General features: G+C 45.0%; 1 protein-coding gene across 3 annotated transcripts in view; it reads right to left on the minus strand.

The window, feature by feature from the left end:
• Nucleotides 1-22,641, minus strand: part of ASTN2 (astrotactin 2) — an 883,413-nt gene that overhangs the window by 388,203 nt on the left and 472,569 nt on the right. For all 3 annotated transcript variants that reach the window (XM_079113408.1, XM_079113407.1, XM_079113406.1), the window contains one exon: nucleotides 2,997-3,147. In XM_079113408.1, the coding sequence (XP_078969534.1) occupies nucleotides 2,997-3,147 (151 nt within the window). The remainder of the gene's footprint in view (nucleotides 1-2,996; nucleotides 3,148-22,641) is intronic.

Raw genomic sequence — 22,641 nt, forward strand, 5'->3', positions numbered from 1 at the left:
AAGATTACCAAGCAGCAGATGCTAGCAAGGACCACACACCTGTGAATCAGGCAGGCATGGAGAGGTCCTTATATATAACAGGAAAGACAGAGAGTGTGAGGGCCAGACTGAGAGGTGATGGCCCAGCATCCGACATTCCCCTTTCTCCTACACCTTAGGGACGACACATCAGGCCCCTTGGACATAAATATTCAGGAGGAGGTGAGAGGAAAACCATACTGAATAGAATTTAAGTTTCCACTACCAAATGGATGGAACAGAACAGGAATGGCATTCAGTTATAGAAACATTGTAGAAAATTAGTTAAACTGTGCTTCTGAATTTGTGTGGCTGCAAATATTATCAGTGATATGGTCATATCTCATTTAGAAATGGCAATTTTAAAATCTGAAATCATTGCCAGTTGTATTCTTTAATTCCACAGAAAATCTATGAGTTCAAGTGCTGTTGTTCCTTTTTGAAATACTAAGAAACCCAGACTAACAAAGTCAATGTCGATTACACAGCTATCCAATGACAAACTCAGGGCTTAATCCCAATCCACTCCCATAAACCTTGTTTCCACAGTTCTTGCATCTCCTTTCAGGAAGCTCCCAAGTGGTCCTAGCTCTAAAATGTGGCGTTGAAGATGTGGCCTTGGTCCTCTCTCCTGCCACCTGGCGGTAAGACCTTGGAAGTCATTGTATTTCTGGAGCCTTATATCCTCATAGGTGAGGAAACCTATAGTTCAGGTTTGTTGTAAGGTTGAATCATTGGCCACAGACATGTTTCAAAAACGCTGAAGAGTTTTTAAAATATAAGATATGATGATTTTTATACCGTATGGTGTTTCTCATAGGGGAGGTTATGGGAAAAAGTTTCTCTGTGCAAGCATAATAGAGTCTACAAAGAAACAAAAGGAATCTTAAAACTAATGTAAAGGTGGGTATTACCCTGTCTATTCTGCATAGAAGAGCTTGCCTGACATCTACTGAATCTGGAGTTGCAGTTTTAACATTAAGGCCTTCATTTACTAAGAAAGGTCTCTGACAACATGATCAGAAATTTGAATTTTCTCTTAACTTCCAGGGAATGAATGTTCTTCCTCTCTATTTTGATTTTTCCAGGATGTATTAATGAGAGAGAGAGAGACAGAGAGAGAGAGAGAGAGAGAGAGAGAGAGACTCCTGTCTGCATGTGCACACAAGTGCGTGCGCACACACACACACACATCTCTGCATTCTGAAGTTCTGACGTTTCATTCTTCTGAGATATCTACCCTAAAGGACAGAAGCTAAATCATTTCAGGAAAGATAACTAATACTAACGAGGAAAAAGGCAGACAACTTAATCCTCTCATAAAGGTCAAACTTGTGTATTGGAGACAACATGGACTCGGGACATCCTTTGGAATTGTTTGTCCACCTACTGGTTCTAACTGGGCAAATCCTCCTTTCCCTCAGTAGACCTCACTTTTCCACAATGGAAGAGGAAGGGTTGGTCTGCAATACTCTGAAGGAGATGCAGATGAGGGCTACTGTTATGGTTTGGATGTGAGGTGTCCCCCAAAAGCTCATGTGAGACAATGCAGGAAGGTTCAGAGGAGAAATGATTGGGTTGTGAGAGTCTTAACCCAATCAGTGATTTAATCCCCTGATAAGGATTAACTGAGTGGTAACCAAAGTGGTAGGGTGTGGCTGGAGAAGGTGGACATTGGGGGCGTGGCTTTGGGTATATATTTATATCTGAAGATGGAATCTCTCTCTCTCTCTCTCTCTCTCTGTCTCTCTCTCTCTCTCTCTCTCTCTCTGCTTCCCTCTGCCATACTCTTCTGCCATGATGTTCAGCCTCACCCCGAGCCCCAAGGAATGGAGCTGGCCTTCTATGGACCAGGACCTCTGAAACTGTGAGCCCTCGAATACACTTTTCCCTTCTGTAATTGTGCTGGTCAGTCGCTTTTAGTCACAGCAGCAAAAAAGCTGACTAAAACAGCCACCAACCTGGAATTCACAGCTCCTTTTCCTGCGTCTGGTGCCCCATGTGTCCTTGCCTCCCCCATCTAAAGGCCTGCATTACAGTTGTAGCTGTTTCCTGCCAGAAGCTCCCACTGTGACTCATCCAGAGATGAGCTGGGCCACAGAGATTGATACAGGGTTGGGAGTGAGAATCAAGTTGGCCAAATGATATGAATCCTGGGACTATAGTTGGAGGGAATAGGAAAGAAGTGTTCTTGCTCTGTAGGTCTCGCTGACTGGTGGACGCCCAGCTGGAGAGAATGGTGTGATGCTAAGGAAAGCAGAGCTAAGAAATGGAGAGGGACCCCATTGATATTGCTTTTGCCCCTTGATCCAACTGTGCCTAAACTCCTACTTGAGCCACTATATTTTCCCCTTATCCCTGAACTAGTTTGTGTTGAGTTTCTGTCACTTATAATCCTAAGAATTCAAATCTCCAATTGCCCATCCACCTCTGAAGACCTATTGATTTCTAAGTCTAAAATAGTTCCACTGCATCATCTCCTAATCTGGAAGCTTCCAGTGTACTGATCTTTGGATGTGTGATTCATCTTAGGAAGCCACTTCCAATACCAACTTCCCAAGGTACCCATTGCAAACCTTGGGTCTCAAATGAAACTTTCCCTTCTAGACCACAGCAGATCACCTAGGTTTTATGCTATTTACATCTCAGTAATCATCTCCCCTGCCCCCAACGTATTGACAGGACTAAGGCACGCTTTATCTTACTCCCCAAAGGACTATAAGCTTCCAGAAGTCAGGGCCTCTTAAGGATTTATTCTATGATAGGCACTTGAATCACTCTTCCAACAATTCAGACATAGCTTTAATCATCCCATTTAATAGATAACAAAACCAAAGGAGCCCAGTGGGCCAGAGGCCACAGGAGCAAGAGCTTTGAGCTGTATGATCCTCCCTGACAGCTTCCTCTCAAGGGGATGACCTGAACGTTGGCCCTGGTACTCGGGCTGGTACCATGTGGCTGGGCCAATGGGCACTCACCACGCATCCTGAAGAGTCCACCTGGCGGTCAGACACACACTTGAAGTTGCGAGTACAGCCTCCATTGTTCCGAGAACAGTCCCGAACTGGCCCGAAGGAGGATAGCAGGTCATTGATGGTTTCAAAGTATGTGGACAGCATCGCTTCTTCCCTTGGAAAGAAAGGGGATGATTAAACCCTGGAGATGTCTATGTTTGTATGGAAAAAAAAAAAAAAAAGTGAGCCAGGCACAGTACACATGCCTGTAATCCCAGCAGCTCGGGAGGCTGAGGCAGGAGTTCAAAGCAAGTTCATCGCAAGTTCAAAGCCAGCCTCAGCAAAAATGAGGTTCTAAAGCCACTCGGTGAGACCCTATCTTTAAATAAAATGCAAAATAGGGCTGGGGATGTGGCTCAGTGTTGAGTGCCCCTGAGTTCAATCCCTGGTACCAAAAAAAAAAAAACAAACAAAAAAAACCTGAATTCATTCCATTGGATACCATTATTTATTTTCAGGAAAGTAATACAAATATATATTTTAAAAGAAAAAATTAATAATAGGTATGCCATCATAGGGCATGGTACTGAAGTCCTGTCAAAACAAAGAGAAACAAAACTTTGTACCTTTTGTTTCATGAATCCTCATAATTTTGGAAGGTAGGTGTGAGATTTCCATTTTATCCTAGGTGAACTATGGGTTAGAAAGGCCAAGTATCTTGTTGAAAGCCACCCAGCTTGTAATGTGATAGAACTGAAGTTTATACCAAATTTTCTTGAGTCCAAAAAGAAAGCTCTTCCCACTTACACAACTCTGACCTTGCTCACATCTATTTTTACAAGTTCTAGAGCTTCCTGCAGCAACTTGACAAATGAGTACATTTCTGTTATTCTAACATCAGTATTCTAAGTTATTAATCAATTTATAAAACTGAAGCTAGGAAAGACTGTGAGGCCTATCTTAAGTCCCAGAGTATAGACCTCAGAGCCAAGAGACACAGGTGTCTGGCCCTGGGACACAGATCAGTTCGTTGCTTTTTCCAACTATTGCATATAAGTCACACGGTCAAGATTGTCAGCAACAAGCAGGAGGGAAGGTCATGGGATTCCAGGGGAACACATGATTCTTCCCAAATGAGATTCCCAAAAGATAAGAGTGGACGAGGAACTATAATCCATGGATCTGCCAAAATCCTGCAAGATGGAGTTCTGTAAGATGCATTCTGTAACACAGGGATACAGAAGAATATTTCTGGTGCAGTTTTCTGGAGAAAGGTCCTCAAGTAAGAGATTCCCTCATACTGGGGCATGTGGGATCCCCACAGCCACAGGGGATGTTAAAGGGACACCACAGGCCATGGGAAGAAGCACCATTTCTTCCATGACCTCATTGAGACCTCAGCCATGCAAGAAGGGATGTGCATATGTCGCAGGTGGATCTGAGGGGTGCTGCTAGTGGTGTCTCTGGGCCATCCTTCACACCTTTTCCCATTCTATCCCTCTACAGTCTTGGAGCTCCAGGATTGGGTCTTCTAATGCATGTCCTGCCTCCAATCTTATCCACTTCTGTCCTATCTTACAAAATTTTTTTTCCAGTGCTAGGGATTGAAACCAAGGCCTTGAGCATGCTAGGCAAGGGATCAACCACCAACCCTCATTCCCAGTCCTTCTGTCCCACTTTTCTGCTGACTGCCACTGAACCTAGTAAACCCCAGCTCTGACCAGACACTCTGCTGACCAGTGGCTCCCCAGTCCTTGCAGAGTACAACTTAAATGAGTTTCCTTGACCTTCAGGAGTCTTTGTAATCCAGCCCCTAGATACCCATCCAGTTCCATCTACCCTTCCTCTTCCACATGCCTCTTCCCATTTCTTGAACACAGGGTATTAGTTCAGGTTCCCTCAAAGCAGACTATGAAAGGCAGGTTAAGTGTTGAGTAGCCTTCTTTCGAGATACATCCTGTGGGGAGCGGTGGGGTTGGGATGGCCCTTTATGGATACCCAGTATTAAGGCAAGGGATCCAGGCCTTTGCACACCCACATTAGCCAGCCATTGGCTGAGGGCTACAATCTGGAAGCAGGTATCCTTATGTGAGGCTGTTCCCTGTGGCTGAAGGCAATTCCCCAGGGGAGACGTATCTGCAGGCCATCAGCCACTGATCGCCAGAGCTGAGGGCTGGGTGGGTTGGCCCTGAAGAAGGATCTGGATCAGTCTATATAGCTTGAGTGTGGTTTATCCAAGATATTTGGGACCACATATGTTTCAGACTTGGAAATTTTGGGGTTTGGGAGACTATGACAAGGAGTTTATCTGTTGAACATCCAGAATTAAAATTCTGAAATCCAAATGCAGCAAGAATGGAAATTTCTGGAGTGTCATCCTGCTACCAGTTCCTTTACTCTCTGAATCCTTAACTGTGTTCTTCCTTCTGTCTGGTATGCTCAGCTCTGAATTCTCTTCCTGACAATAACCTTCCTTAATGACTATTTCTATTCATTCATTCATTCATATAGTGCTCACGCTTATTGAGTGCTTACTATGTACCACACACTACCCTACATACTGGGGATTCAGCACTGATGCTGGACAAGGTCATTACTGCCCCAGAGCTTATTGTTCCCTACTTTGTAAAGCCTTTCTCTACTGCCCCCACTTGAATTAATTCCTTTTCCTTTTGAACACATTGTTTAAATCTCTTGTCTTATTGATTTTAACTATTGGCTTCATGGTCACCCAGAGAAACTGTAAGCTTTTCAAGAAAGGGGCTGATTTAGTCAGTCTTCTTCAGTCCCCAGCACAGGATCTGGAAGAACAAATATTAAGTAAATATTTTCAAATGAAACAAAGAAAACACCAGAAGCCACAGGTGCAGTCTCCACCAGGTAGTCCTCACCAGAGCCAGCTCAAGCCGGAGACTCTCCTTTCTGTCCCTAGTCCTGGGTTCTCATTCACATCCTTCAGGTTCAGAGCCGCAGCATTTGACAGAGGAGAACAAGCAAGGACAGCCACCAGATTGTCCCTTGCTTCCTAACACTAGACAGCAAGGTGACAGGTAAGGGGGCTTTACAGTTCCTGCAATGAAGCTCCCAGGAGACTTGCCACTTTGGAATCATGGCAAGAGTTCAGGATCCTGGAAAGACATCAAGACTACTAAAATATTAACATCATCCTCTGAGGGAGAGGAAGAAATGGACAGTGAGAGGGAAGATGAGAAGGGGAGACAATCTGATAGAGGGAGAGAACAAGAAACGAGGAACATAGAGAAATTGCTAGACAGTGAGAAGAGCAAAGGAGAGGGAGAAGCACATTTAGTCACCTACAGGAAGACAAAGGGGCAGATGAATAGATGGACAGACAGGTGGGTGGGCAGATAGATGCACAGTGACTCCCACATAGAAGATAGACACAGAGATTGAAACACAGGCAAATGGAGTCAGAGAAGGCACAGGAAAGGGGCGATCAGACAGGGGAGGAGTAAGAAGTGGAGATGCAAAGAGGAGAAAACATCCGGATAAACAGAACGAATGTGTAAGGGTAGGGAGGAGAGGGAGACAGAAAGACAGAAAATGAAAGTGAAGAGAAAGACACTGAGTGGAGAAGAACACACAGAGAGATGCAGAGACTAAACGATGGAGAAACAAAGAAGAGAAAAAGAAGCAAAAAATGCCCGCTTCCTGTGGAACCCAGAGATGGCTGGGCGATACAGACAGGGGGCGGTGAGCGTTTAGAAAGACCAATTCTGCACAAACCTCAGTCACATGTTGCATGTAAGCAGTGCTCCTTACAACACAAAGCCTGACCCAGGACGGTTTAGCCAGGGGAAGTGACCGCCTGACAGACGAGGAAGAATCAGAAGACAAGAGAGAAAAGGAGTTGAGGACCATGCTGGATGCCGGTGTTTTCTTAACATGGGCTCACTCCGCCACCCCAGCCAGGGTTTGGTGTCTGTTAGATCTTAGAGCTGTCCCCATAGTGGGGAGAGAGAGGGGGGATCGGTGGAGCAGCCCTGGGGGTCAGAGTCCTGCTGGACTGAGGGGCACAGCGCTGGTACATCAGGGGACCTGGGAGAGGATCCAGGCCTCTCCAGGAGTCAACTCAACACCAGCGTGAGACTTGTCCAAAACGTATGCTAAACTTAGTCTTCCTGATTTATGTTCCCACACACCTGCCATGTGCCAAGAGCAGTGCTTGGCTCCTTTCCTGCGCAGTCTCTTTTGATTTCCATAACAGTCCTGTGAGCTACACATTTTCCCTCCATGGGGCAGCAAGGTCAGGCTGTGCACATAGATCCGTCAGGCTTCTAGTCCTGAGCTTGCCTTATGGCACCGGTAAGGGTCAGCAACGTGTTCCGTGTCTTGGGTGGATCAGAGCTCTCATGAGGGTCAGGTCTGTAGGAATCGGGGTCCAGTTTCTCTCCTTTTTGAGGAGGAAGAAAAGGGAAGGGCAGAGCCTGTGTTCTTTGTGTAACCCCAGCACCTGACTCCTGACCTGTGCTTGTGATCCACCACAGCCCCAATTCATGTTGGAATAAGAGGGGAGACACAGCATATTCATTTACTAGAAGCTTCATCACAAGCACCACAAACTGGGTGCCTTAAAGCAACAGAAATTTATTCTCTTACAATTATGGAGGCTAGAAGTCCAAACCCAAGAGATTGAAAGAGTCCTGTCCCTCTGTCTACTCTAGGGAAGGATTCTTTCTTGCCTCCAATGACCATTGACAACCCCTCACTTTTCTTGGCTTGTAGCTCCATGACTCCAATATCTTCCTGTATCTGTATGTCCCTCGTCTTCTTAAAGGAACATTTTGCTATGGCAGGAAATCGTGTGACTTGTCCAAAACGTATGCTAAACTTAGTCACCAATTAATAGTAGTAGCATACAGGGTCTTGTTATGGTTTGGATACGAGGTGTCCCACAAAAGCTCATGTGTGAAACAGTGTAAGAATGGTCAGAGGTAAAATGATTGGGTTATGGGAGGTTTAATCTAATCAGTGGGTTAGTCCACCAATATGGATTAACTGGGTGGTAAATGTAGGCAGATAGACTGAAGGAAGTACTTCACTTAGAGCATGCCTCTGGGGTTTATATGTTGTCCCTTGTGAGTGGAACACTTCCTCTCTGCTTTCTTCCATGTCCTGAGCTGCCTTCCTCTGCCACACTCTTCTGCCATGATGGTCTGCCTCATTTCAGGCCCAGTGCTATGGAGTCATCTGACCATGGACTGAACCTCTGAAACTGTGAACCAAAATAGACTTTTCCTCCTCTACTCCGTCCTTGTCAGGTCTTTTGGTCACAGTGACAAAAACTGTAAGAGGACCTGAAGTCATGAGGATGGTGACTTTGTAAGTGGCAGTAAGTGTCCTTATCAAAGAACTTGACAGAGGGAGTTTGTCCCTTTTGCCCTTCTGCCTTCTGCTGTGCAAGGCACGCTGTTCCCTTCCTGTGGAGGACGTGGTGCTCAAGGTGCTATCTTGAAAGCAGAGATAAATGCTTACCACAACAAACCTGCAGGTCCTTGATCATGGGCTTCCCACCCTCCACTGGGAAATTTATATGAGAAATAAATTTCTACTCATTATTAATTTCCAAGCCTGTGTATTTTGTTACAGTAGCATAAAGAAACTAAGACAAGCATCCTCTGGATTTAGCGTCATGAAAACCTTGAAGCAGTGTTGGAGTTAGGACTTGAACCCGGGCATACTCAGTTCCAGAGGCCTCATTCTTTCTCCTCTGTGAAGTTTCTTCTGAACTTCAGACTTCTCATTTATAAAATGGAAACAATATCTGTCTTGCTGCCAAGCCTGTAGATTATTCCGAGAATATAATAACATGATACATAAAATGTGCTTTCCAAACTCTAAAACTCAATACAATTTTATTCCTTGTTCATTCGTTCAATAAATATTTGAGCCAGATATTGTGCTGAGCTGATTATTATTCTGTTTTTGGGGGCCTCTCTGCACCTGTTTCTGCACCTAAGTCCAAACATTGTCTAAAATGTTTTCAGGCATCTCTCTAGCTCTGACATCCTAATTCTTTTTTCTTCTTCTGACAATATTGGTTTCAAAATGAAGTCAGCCAAACACCACCAGGTTAGGCGAGGCTGCCATCCCCTCATTACCTGACTGGCCAAGTGCAAATGCATCACCTGGGTTCCATTTGGCCCAGTTGGCCCGAGCCCCATGCAGGGTGAGCACAAGGCAGGGCGGCTGGGAACAGATGCTGACATGGCCTGTGGCTAATAAACACCAGGAAAGGTCTGTGTCGCTCATGGAGAGGTGTGAATGGATGACTCAGAGCCCAGACAGTGACAAGCCCCCTACAGATGCACACTAATAATTCTCTGGTAACAACTGGCAACTTTGTTTCATGAGCTCCTGGGGAAGGAGGAAGGTGGAACAAACTCTTGAAGATAGAAATCAAATTTCCCTCCCACTCACTCTTCCTTGGGGTGAAGCCTTCTCAGTACCCAACTGCATGAGCCACAGGGAAGAACTGTGGATGAAAGGGCAGGTTATCTGCAGTCAGAAGGCCCTGAGGCAGAACCCCAGCTTCACTCACTGTGAGATTTTTGGGCAAGTCCCTTAAGACTCTGGCCTCCATATTCCCATCGGAAAAAAAATGGGAATATTAATGCAGTAAGTGACAACAACTAGTAATCATCACTACCATCTGACTATCCCTCAAAGTTGCAAAACCATGCCTTCAGAAAGTAAGGAGCCCCCTGTAGGGGACAGGAAGGAGGATCTGGGACCCCATGTGGTCCATTTACTCATTGAAAATGTTTCACCCATGTCTAGTTTGTTCTGGGACCTGACTGGTTCATGGAAGAGGAAGAAATGGACATGACATAGACTAGCCTGTGATAGGAGGGATCCCAGCAACACAAGTGGGGCCAAAGGACCCATGGAGACCTCAGAAATGGGTGGGTCCAAGAAGGTTCTTTGGAAGGGACACATAAAGGATGAGCAGGAATTAGCTACAGGAGGAAGGATGGAGTGGGATGAGGGAATTCCAGGCGGAGGGAACAGAACATGTTAAGGCCTGGAAGAAGGAGAGGAAGCACCCTGCGTGGGGAAACTTGAAAAGATGTGAGGAGGCTGAAGCATGGAGGAGCAGACGTGGCAAAGGCTGGGGAGAGCAAAGGGTGCACCAGGCATGGCTCTTACTTCCAGCTGTCAGCCTGGGAGCTACAGGCTGCCACCACAGGGTTCTAAGAGCAGATCCTGCTTTTATTTAGACTAATGACAGGTGAGTAATTTATAAAAAATCCTTAAGGCAATAAGAACAACAACAGAAATGCCCACTGTGCATTCACACGTTAAGCAATGAGTTCAGCCTCACAGGTGTCAACCCACTTAGTCTTCCCGGAACTATGGCGTAAATGACAGGACCATCCCCATGTAGCAGGAAGAGACACACAGGCTGCCTTTTAGGATTAGGCTGCTTTGAGATGGGATGAAGGTAGCCGGGGGAAGTACTATGACACTGCCCAGAACGTGGTGACTGTTTACAAAGATTAGCTAAAAGACTTTTGGGGAGGGGAAGGAGGAGAGATGTGAGATGGCAAAAGCTTTGGGAAGGTAGATTTGGCCTTTTCTAAAATCAGAGCTATTCTGCAATGGGCACATGATCTTCCCATTACTGCTGCTGGCCTCTGCAAGAATGCAAACTGAGGAGGGACAGTCATTACCCAGGAAGGAAGGAAGGAAACTTCCTGGGACGGTCGTGGAGGGGAGTCATGCTCTGGAGTCACCATATTTGAGAGTTCATGTCTACTGAGAATATCTATTGAGCACATATAAGAACACTGACTTGACATGGATTGCCTCATTTAATTCTTGCCACAACATGTGGGATCATGTTATTATCTGCATTATTCTTATTAATTTATTTTAAAAGATGCAAGTCCTTACACGTAGGACTTGGCACCTACAGAAGTGGGGGTAGGGTTGGCAGGGAGCCCTAGTGACAGAGCCAGGCTCACCCTGGGAGTGTCTAACTCCAGTTTCCTCAGAGTCCTGCCTTCCTCTTGAAGATCCCTTCCCACCAGGATTCCTGGGCAGGTGTTCCAGCTGACACTTTCTGGTCCCTTCCTTCAGCAATTATAAGTGGCTCTAATTTAGGTGGAGATGTGGGCTGCTGTGCAGAGTGGTCTCATAGCTTCCTGTAAGCTGCTCGTGCCTTTGAGTAGCTTGCAACTTCCTGTATGCGGAGAGCCCTCCCTGTCATACCCCCAGCACATAGGGCATGCTGCAGCTGTTCACTGAATGGGGACAGGGCTGGGGGAAGAGGCGGAGGGGACAAGTGAGGCCTATCAGCTGTGCGGTCTTGGGAACAAAGGGAAAACAATTGTGATGTCCATTGCCCATTTGTGAAACAGAGATGATAGTATTCAGCTCGCAGGGCAGTGGGTCAGGATTCAATGAGTTAAAAGATATGAAAGCCCCTCATCCCCACTGGGCTCCAATGGGACTCTCCCTCCAAGGCTGTCATGTTTTGGAAACGCATTTGTTCATTTACCAAATATTTGCTCAGCACTCACCATGTGGGTTGGAGGTTAGGTGTACAGAAAAGAGGCAAATAAGTGGGCTTTGTCTTCCTGGGGCTCACAGACAATTGACGGAACAGAGCCACTCAGCAAGCATCTGCCTGGATAGCGACATGCACATGCCACGTCTGAGCCCATGCCTATGTTTCTATCAGTGCCGAGGTGTCTGTGTCCATGGCTTCGCCTATGTCTACATCTAAGTCTATGATTACGACTGTGATCGCTGCGCCAAAATGCAGAGCTCTGTGACAACATATGGCAGAGGAATTAATCTACCCTAGGGGGTTGTAGATGGGGCAGAAGGGGCGGGATTTCCTGGACAGCACCTGGTCTGAAGCCAAATCAGCCTGTGGCCTGGTGAGGTTCTGCCACACCAGGGTTTCCCCAGGAGTACTGAATGACCTGTCTCCTGCCCCCACCTTACACACTGATCATGGTGTCCATTGGCTCTCCAAGGCCATCGTTCCTCCTCTCGTGCTTGTTCTGACTACTCAGTAATGAAATTCTCCTCCTCACCACCTCCCTCCCTCCCACCCTTTGCAAGTTCCATCATTATTTTTAAAAAGAAAAGGGGGGGAAAAGATTCAGTGACAGATACTGAGGCTTGAAGATTATTTATTCATGAAATACCTACATGGAGCTACAGAGAGCTCCTCATAATTCTTATCTCACAGAGAAGCTCATTAAGACAGGAAGCTCCCAGAGATGGGAGGCTAGGTTCTCAGGAGAGGGTGCTCAGAAAGCTGGCACTCTCCCTTGACTGGGAGTGTATTCTGCTGCTCGGGAGCCTGGGAGCCCCTGATGAGGGATGGCAGAGGAGATTTCTCTGAGCCAGGAGAGACCACCATTAGAGAGTAGATGAGACTGTTCCCGCTAGCAGGGACAGCATGTGGGTCCAGCTCTGGGACTCACGATCCACATTGGCACCATGATGGGGTGATCTCTAAGTATCCTACCAGCTCAAATTGTTGATAACATTATGTGGCTTTCCAAGAAGGCTTTCAATTATCAGTTGTCAATTTCAAAGATATGAACGAAGAGGGAGCAGGGTAGAGAATACCATTTATTCCCATGGTTCTGTACCTGAGGAAATCAAGGGACTTACACAATTGGTAGGGAAATCAGAAATACATACAAGTATGTTACCACAAGGAAGCCCTTGTTCAAACCCAAGCCCTGCCATTCAAAGAACATTAACAGCTCATTCAACCTCTCTGAGCCTCAGTTTCCTAATGCACAAATCATGGGTGATAATATCTAATTCTTAGGCAATCATGAGGATTACAGAGAAAATCAAAATTACATGAAGGCCGGAGTTTTATCATGCTTGCTGCAGTCCAGAGTCTAAAGTAGTGTCCAGGACAATCACCAGATTTTTTATTGGACAATGAATGAAAGAATGAATGAATGAATGAATGAATGAATGAATGAGTGAGTGAATGAGTCTGTAAAGCATGAAGCCCCAAAGACAGTACACTTGTTCTTACTGTTGTGGTGATTTTATGAAGGGCAGGCTTTACATCAATCCTGAAAACTGCTTAAACCCAAAGAAGGGAGCTCTTATGTGGAACCCAGACCCTCTTGTCAGTCTGTTGAAGCTTGAGGGCCGCATCTTCAAATTCTGCTTTTATATGCGTAAAATACAATGCAAAAGCATCACAGAAGAAACCATTCATGGAATCTTTATAAAAAGCCCCTTGTAATATAATAATATTTAGATATTTCTTTATTGATATTAAATAAAAAAACCTAGTAGCAGATGTAATAATAACCACAAATTCAAAGTAGTGATGAGCACAAACTGTATTTAAGACATCTTCAACAAATGAAATAGGATATCAAACTTCTTGTAATTTCTATTGGTGACAAAGTCACAGGTACTGTTAACACATCCATGTTTGCCGCCTGTGTCTGGAAGAAAAGGAAATGATAAATTTCAATGGCAGCCTGGTCAAAGCAAAGATGCACTATTTTCTCCTGTCATTTTATGAAACCCTGGCATGGACTCCAGGTGCAGAGCTCCTATGTAGACTGACACTTTGCTGGAAAGCTCTTCCCTGAATACGTGCAAATATAGTCAGCAGCTTGGGTCCAGATAGGAAGAGACAGGAAATTAAAATACAGCTATGCTCACATTAAAATAATTGCATCCTAGAGGGGCACATGTGGTGTGGTGAAAGGAGAACAGACTTTGGCTTCAGAGAAAAAAAAAAATTAAAGTCCTTAGAGGTTCGTCTTTGCACAAGTGACCTCTCCTTTGTGACCTTCAATGTTCTCATCTCTAAACAATCTTTGCAATGTTTCCTTGAGGGTGGCTGGAGAACTATACCTTATGCAAACATGCACACCACAGTCCCTCTCCATCTCCCCTTCTGTTCTTTCTGGGTACCAGAACTTTTGCTACATGCTCAGCACTCAGAAGTGCTGAGATGAGGCCCCTGGTCTCAGGAAGGATCCAGGAGAAGGCAGAGCAGCAGGTAAAGACATAGGACAGATGCATCCAGACAGGTCAGGAGATTCCCTAAGGAGAAGCAATGGCTTCCTCCTACTGCGGTCTGAGAAGGCTTCCCAGAGGAGGAAGTGATATACTGGATCTCAAAGTAGTTGAAGATAAGGATGATGAGCCAAGGAGGAGGGGCTGGAGGATAACGCAGATAGGCAGAACGAGGAGCAGAGGGAGAGGTGAAGGGCTGCAGAAATAGGCAGTGAGCCCATTCAGTGTGGCCTTCTCTGTTGTGTGTGTTTTATAGATATTTTCTAGTTCAATCCCCCAAGTTAGATCTCATTCTTCCATTTCACAGCTAAGAGAACTGAGGCTAAGGGATGCAAAGACTGTAGTTCTCTATGGAGAACTTGGAGAGATGATTCCAATTGCCTAGACTGTTGGAAGATGCCTGTTTCTTGGGATTCAGCGGCTAGCAAGTTTCCAAGGAAATGTTCTGGAGGCAAAACCTCTGAGTCGCAGCTCAGTGGAGCCTGAACGGGAATTCAACAGTATATGGCTCTAAAGTCCACATTCTCCTTCCAGAACGTCACTTGTAGAAGACCATGCTCTCTGAAATTCCACCCATGTCAGATTTGGGAACTGAAAGCTTTGAACTAAATGCTAAGGACTTTGGCAATAGGGAAAGTGCTGCTTACCCCCACAAATGCAGCCAGCACCCCCTTTTCCTTGACTTGCACATTCCATTTCCTCCTCTGAGTCTTTGGGGAAACCTGGGTGCTAAGTGAGCATTAAACTAAGGTCTGGTAATAATACCGACTCTAGCCTGTTTTCCAGACAGCTGTCACTCACCAGTCAGTCTTGAGTTGGGCCCAATGACCTCTGTCTACATGCCTCACCTGTACATTGCCAGGGTCTCTGCTACTGAACTCTGTACAGGCCAGCCTGGCCTTTGTCACTTGAGGAGTGGATAAGTCAGATCCTGCTTCCCTTCCAAGGGACTACCCAATGACCTGCAGTAAATCCTAGAACCCAAGACTTGCTGGCTATTGCTGAGCCTGGGGGTGACCTTTCAGAAAAGTTCTGGGTGGCTGGAGGAGTCAGGGTGGGCAGCCACTAACCTTTCCAATTCCATGAGCTTCTCCTTAGCCAGTACCTATAAAACTGACTCTACTGACAAGTCCCCACTGTCTTAGAACACCTCTTTTCTTTCATCCATCCAAGCTTAATTAAGTTAATCTCATTCTCCAGGGTCTCACTAAATCCTAAATATTTTTTATTATTGTTGATAATGGAACGATTCCCAAGGTATTGAGTTCCCCACCTGCATTGTCCCTCGTGGTGTTCACAGCAACCTTGTAAGAAAACTGCATGCAAACTTACTACCCAGACGCCAAAACGAGACCTGTGGAGGTGAAGAGATTTGCTTCAGGTCACACAGCTAATCAAGATTCAAAAACCCAGCTCTTTCTGAACTCAAAGTTGTGAGATTTCTAACTTCCATGGCCTCTGAGTACCAATTTCAACCCATTTTATGAAGTCAAGTGTTCACAGCTCAATTCCACTGTAAGCAGGTGGAGAGGGAGAGGGTGAGAGTTGGAGCAAAGAAGGAAAGAGGAAGAGAAGAAGAGGTTAAGAAGACAGGAAGAGAGCAGGAGAGTCAGGTTTAGGTCTTATTTCTCTCCGGAGACTATCAGTGTCTAAAGGTAGGAATCTCTGTACCTCAAGGGTTTAGCACAATGACACTGGGAGGTCGTCCAGTAATTCCTTAATGACTGAATGAGGAATTAATGGCAGAAGGAAAAGCCCTGACCCAACTTCCAGGTAAGTTGGCCTTTAAATGAATGAAGCTTTCAAGAGCTTCAGGCCATGTACACTTGATGCCTCCCTTGTGGGAATGACATAACCCAGGCTGAGAGGAGGTAGAAAGATACAAGTGGAGATCAATGTGGAACTCCGGCCATTAAGACCCCTTGAAATGTAGAGCTGTTTTCAATTGGTGTAAAGTTGCAGCTATGCACTATGGATGAGTTCTAGAGATCAACTGTACAAAATAGTGCCTACTGTTAAATAACAGTGCGTTGTGCACTTAAAAAATTTGTTTAGAGGTTAGATGTCATGTTAAGTGTCCTTACAACAAAATCAAAACAAAAAACAGGAGGACACAAAGGACTCTGGAGCTGATGGACAAGTCCATTGACGGTGTCAGGGGTGTGCAGGGAAAAATGCAGTGAAGATCCAGGAAGTGAGAAAGCTGAGGCCCTGCAGGAAATGCATGGCAGCAGAGGTGGCCGTGATGTCGCTTTGGACAATCCTTTGCAATCCCTGAATGCTCAGTGACTGAGCTGGATGAAAGCTGGAACAGTAGAACTGGCCCTGGATTGAATCTGGACACTTGGATTCCAGCTCATTCCTGCCACTAGGTCACAGTGATCACGAGCCAGCCCCTCCATTCTCTTGGCCTTGGTTTCCCCATGTGTGAACAAAAGGCAGGGATGAGGGCTTCCTAGGGTGGCTTTCAAAGGGAGCTGCTTCAAATATCACTGCATCTTCCTGAGGGAGGAGGGTCAGGAGACTGTGTCACCCAGAAGCCTGCGTTGTGGTAGAGCTTGGAGGAGGTGTTCCAACCCTCTAGGCTGCAGAAAAATGCCTGCTTCCTCCAGCCAGGAACTGGAATGTTTCCAAGGCGTGTCCTGAACGTGAGGCCTCCTTGCTGCAGCCTAACCCGGCCATCTCTGCCCGTGCTCACTCTTCATTCAGGTCCCATTTGTGGAGCACCTGCTACACACCAGGCCTAGTTCACACCAGTCCTTTGTCCTCAAAGAGCTTGTGTTTGGATGGAGAGGCACTGCAGACACAGAAATGAACTAATGGCGGGGTTGCTTGTGATGGACTGCCAAATTGGCACCAGCGAGCACCAGGCTCACTGTTTAATTATCCTTCCCATGTGTGCAGGACTGCATCATCGTAAACAGATATCAGGCACATTATTTCTGAAGGTTTTCAGAGTTGTCCCTGGTTCTGCTGTTTCATTGGACAGATGAAGAAACTGAGTCCCTGAGGGAAGAATGGATGGCTTAAAATCAGACCCCAGGATTTCTTGGGCAGTGTCCATAGCCTGCAGTGACTGGTGGCAGTTGGGGGTGGGACATTCTTGAGAAAAGAAGCCTAAAATGTGGCTGAGGGATACATAATAAGAGCATTGCAGGAGTCTACCCAGAGAGCAGGGAAGACCGATGCCTATACCTGCAAAGGGAAATACAGATACAGAAGGAACAGAAGGAAATACAGAAATACAGAAGGAACCCTGGAGAAGGTACTCAGTCCCACCAGCGCGCAAGGAGAAGATGAAATTCCAAGTGTTGCTAGAACAAAGGAAAGATACATGGAAAGAGAACAGCATTGAGGATTCCCGTGAGGGGAATCAGAATTGGACCTTGTGAGAGCCATTTGGTGTCTCTGACCTCAGCTTCCTTATTTGTCAAGTGGAGATCACAGCACCTACCTTGCAGGACCGATATGCAAACAAAGTAAGATGCCACATGCATTTTCAGGCACAGAGCAAAGTCTAACCAATGTAAATTTCCTAGCACTGCATTTCACAGTCCACACCTGTATGGCTGCAGCTGCCTTTGCGTGGTGTTGACAGGTTAGAAGAAAGCTCAATTTCCCAAGTGACTCCAGCTTATGCAGAACACAAAGCACATCTACCTGCCTACAACAAATTATAAAACAAATCACAGGCACGGAAGGGCTATGTCTGGTCTATCAGCTACTTGCAAAGAAATTTAGTAGAGGATAAGGTAATTAAACCCTAGTTGGTTAATTCATTTGCTGAATAAGTACTATTGCTATGTTGAAGCATCAGGGTTATCTGTAACACAATATAGTGACTTTTTACATGGTGAAAATCCCCTGTAATTGCCCACTGATCTTCAATGATTACAAGACTGTTAGATATTCAATGGCTTAAATGATGATTACTCATTTCTTTAGAAATAATTAAGTAATTATCCAATTATCCACCCATCCATCCACTCATCCATTCATCATTACAAACATGTTATTTATTAAGCACCTACTGTATTTCTTCCCATATTATGAGCTCTCAGGAATACAGACAAGAATAAGCGATGCCTCTGTGCCTAACAAAGTCAACAATCTTGGAAAGTAGATATTACGTGGCTATGAGAAATGTTTATGGGAGCTCAGAAAGGGAAGAGAAGGGAGGATTGGAGCATAGAGTAAGAAAGACTTCAATATTTTTATTCATTTTAAATTTATATTGCATGCATAAACAGCCTTATTCAAAGTAAATAAAAAATTCCATTATTTTGGAAGAATCAGCAATGGCACTGAAGGAGGAAGGAGAAAGCAAAAAAAAAAAAAAAAAAAAAGTGGAAGCAGAACAGGAAGAGGAGGAGAAGGATGGAGTATCCTGAACTGAAAACAGTTATTATATTTGAGTTTGTGTCATAAGCAACAAGGCAAAAGACAAGCCAAGACTGGATTGCAAAGAAAGTGGGTTGAGGAAAGAAAACTTGGAGTTCAACAAATCTCCAAAAGCTTCCCTGTGTCTTAATTTGCAGCAATTTGACAAGAAGGTATTCGTTTTCATCAATCAGGTAGGCAAATATTTTTGTCAAATGATAATTCTTAGTGCTGGCAGGGGTGCAGTGAAATGCTAGCTTCCTATTCCACTTGTGGGAATATAACTTGCCAAAATTTATGGAAAGCAATCTTGCAAAATGTATCAAGATTCCTGAAGTGTTCTTACATTTTGACCGAGTGATTACAGTAATAAATTATACAGGGAAAAATGAGCCATGCAGGTGAAGATGTACATACCAAGATGTTCATCAGAGCATTGTCTGAAATGGGGTTAAAATGGAATGGAAATGGCCTCCATATCCAACTGTGAGAAGATGGCATAGACATTATGTTTCCTTCACATAGTAGGATGCTGTCTAAAATTTTTTTTTAAATCATGATTTTCACATGCAGTTAAATGTAGAAAAAAGTTTATGTTATTTTATGTTATTAGCTTTTTTGAAGGCAAGAAAAATTACACTGGTATGAACACACTCTCAATATAGAGACTTTAAGGGGGAGATGGCATATAATTGGGGTTGCTATGTGGAGACATGAGTGAGGTCACAGTGAACAGCCCTTATTTTAATTTACACAATATCTGTGACCCCTTCATCTGGGAATGGCACGCATTTGGCTTTGTGGAAATGCACATCCTTCTTCCCACACACACATACACTTTGAATACAGCTGTACTGATTTATCAGTTAAGGTGTCTTATCTTCCTCTGCCTTACAGGTGAGCAAATGAACCAATGACCAGTTCAATCAGATGTTTCAAATCTACATCCTCAACCTTCATAGTGGCAAGAAGGTTGAGTATGCAGAAATCAATTGTTCTTAAACTCTCTGTATTCTTCCACTCTGTGGAAGCCATTCAAGGTGCTTCACCAGGTAGGTCTACTTTGGTTTGCTGACTCTAGTCATAGGCCAGATATCAGAAGGTTCTAGGCAGGGCAACAGCATAAATAGCACCATGTCTCTAAATCGTTAGGAAACACTTGAGTTCAGAGCATCTGGGTTTGATGCAGCAAGTTCCGATTTTGGTTGGTAGAAGAGCCAGGAAAAGGTCTTGGGTTTTGTGGAGCAGTATTGAGAGAGGATGCTGAGGTTCAAGGGGTCAGACCAGGGGGCATGCCTGTTGTGGGTCATCTGAGGGAGACCGGCAGAGGGCAGAAGCCAGGGACAGAGAGGAACCTTCATCTTGCCTTTGTCTCCGGCCCACAGAACATGGAGAAAGGATTAGGGGAAGAGAGAGTCATAAGCAGCCTGCTCCTGGAGGTGAGTGTTAATTTAGTCACTCAATCTCACAGCAGACAGGCAGGCTTTATCTGGAAGGCTTTGTCACTTACAAAATCAGGACCTGTGTGGCCTGGAGGCCGCGGAGCACAGGAGAAAAGCAGCGGCCCTGGAATCTTAGAAGCGCATCCAAGTCCCTGCTCTGCTGCTGGGGAGAGACCTTGGAGAGCCACTTCCTGTGCTAGTTTGCCGGAACAGTGCCACAGAGAGAGGAGACTAATCTCTGGAGGCGACAAGCCCAAGATCCAGGTGTCAGCAGGGTGGGTGTTTCCAAGTGCCCCCCCACCCCCACCCCGGCCTGCCCCTGGTCCCTTTTCCCTCTGTCCTCCCTCTGCCTGTGAGTCTGAGTGCTAAGCTCCCCTTGTCAAAAGAATCCGACTCATGATGCTCTCTTCTGGTTCCTTTGCCTCCAAATTTCCCTTTTGAAAAGGACACAAATCCCATTAGGTCAGCTCTACTCCCATGACCTCATCTAACTTTAATTACCTCATTAGAGACATTATCTCCAAGTCCACCACATACTGAGGTCCTGGAGGTGAGGATCAACAGAAGAATTTTGGAGGGACACAACTCAGACATAACACTTGCTTTTCCTGAGTCTCAGTTTCCCTATTTTCCATAGAGTTCTTTGTTCATTCCTAGTAAAGCATATCCATTCATTCATCTGCTTATTCATTTATTCAATCATTTGTCAAATATTTATCAAAAGCATAGCACTGTCACTTAGGTAGTACCTTTAGGTTTAGGTTTGTGCAGACAAAAATTAAGGAAAATTCACTTTTACTTTTTAACCAGAGGGTTGGATTGGTTTTATGTGGCACTGGTCAAAGGGGAAAAGGGGCCCTAGGGTCCTCTGCTTGGGGCTAACTCCCTAGACTCTAAGTGTCTATGAGGAGGTATACTCTCAGGCAGTAAGGAAGGCCAGTCCTTGCCTCAGATTTGCTGTCAGAAAGATCCATTAGCATCAGAAAAGATGTAATTATCTGCCCCAGGGCTGTCTATGGGTCTCCTTCTAGACAAGGTTACTCTGCCTTCATGGGTTAGAAAAGAAAGTGTGGGGGAGGAAGCAGGGGAGACAGTGGTGGTGTGTGAAGTATTTCAGATACACACTGGACCATCAGTCTGGGAGAACTAACCTCCCTTGCATTTCCCCCCCAATTTCATGGGGAAAGGATTTGGCATGGCACGAATAGGAAACATATAAAAATTGAACATCTATTATGTGCCAGGCATTGTTGTTGGTGAAGAGTATCTGATCATCGTGTTTACATTCTAGTGGGTACAAACAGGCATCAAACAAATGAACAAGAATTCAAGAGTTAGGCAGCTCAAGTGTTCAGTAGTTGCTATGGCAGCAGGGTGGGGAGGGGCTCGGGAGAGTTGCAATGGGATGTGCTGGTTTAATAAGGTGGTCTGGGAGGGCCTCCTTGATAAGATCATCAAGGTGTAGGGTCATGGAGATAATCAAATGGGATAATGAATGTGGAGTGATTAGCACAGCATTTGACATAGAGCAAGTGCTCAGTAAATTGCTGCTGTTGATGTTGTTATTGTTAATTATGCTCTAAATTCCTTACCTGAATATGAGGACATTATGCCTAATTCATAAGGTTACAGAATAGATTAAATTTGGAAAAGCACATAAATAAACTGACATGACAAATTCAATGATTATCAAGTGCCAGGTAGGCACTCTACTTTGGATGGTGGAGAGGGACCCTTGAGGAGATGGTTTTGGGCAGAGGCAAGAAGGAAGTGCTGGAGAAAAAAACAAGGCTGAGGAAAGCAGGTCACAGGCAGGGGGAACATCAGGTGCAAAGGCCCAGAGGCAGGAGTGGGGTAGACCTGTCAATCTAGGGTGTTGGAGGTGACAGTAAGGACCCTGGGTTTCATCATAGGTATAAAGCCAAGACATTGACTGGAGGGTTTTGAGAAGGGAGTGAAATAATCTGGTTTACATTATGAAAGCTAATTCTGAATACTATATGTAGGTGACATAGTATCTGTCAACTTCTTTATGTGTAAAATGTAACTATTTATCTTTGACACAGCAGGAGGTCAGCAGTAATATATATATATATATACATACATACATATATATGTATATATATAAAGCATCTAATCCTCATTCTAAGATAAATGTATTCATTAAGTGCCTTCTGTGTGTAGGCATGTCAGACACAGCAGTGCAGACAGCGGCAGTTGTAACATATTTTCCTTGGGGACTTCTGATGGTCTTATTGGCACAGGGTAGATGCTCAATAAATTGTTCTCATTTGATATGGAATCACATATTTTAATACTATATTATTCATATTTTATCTCTTGCTCCAAAAGTAACATATTAGAACCCACCAGTCTCATTCCAGAGGAAGAGAAAGCAGCCAAAGAAAAACAAAAAGAGGAGCAGATAATTCAAGAGGGGGCAGGAATGAACCATTTCTCCTCCCTCCCTCTTTCTCTCTCTCTCTCTCTCTCTCTCTCTCTCTCTCTCTCTCTCTCTCTCTTTCTCTCTCCCTCTCTCTCACTGGATATAACCCCTCTCCTGCCTATTGGTGAACTCCTATTCACGTTCCAGGGACCAGATCAATTATTACCTCCTCTTTGAAGCAAGAAGCCCTCCCTTTACCCACCGCCTCAGGCTGAACTGTCGCCAGCAGGTTCCCAGATCCATCTCTGCTGGGGCACATCCTACAATGCAGGAGTGTGCTGTCTGCTCCCAAGGTTCATTCTTCTCATTTATTTGTGCATCCTCAGGGATCAGCCCAGGGTCTGATGTGTGGCTG

The sequence above is a fragment of the Sciurus vulgaris genome, assembly GCF_902686455.1.
Source record: "Sciurus vulgaris genome assembly, chromosome: 15".
NCBI classification, from domain to species: Eukaryota; Metazoa; Chordata; class Mammalia; order Rodentia; family Sciuridae; genus Sciurus; species Sciurus vulgaris.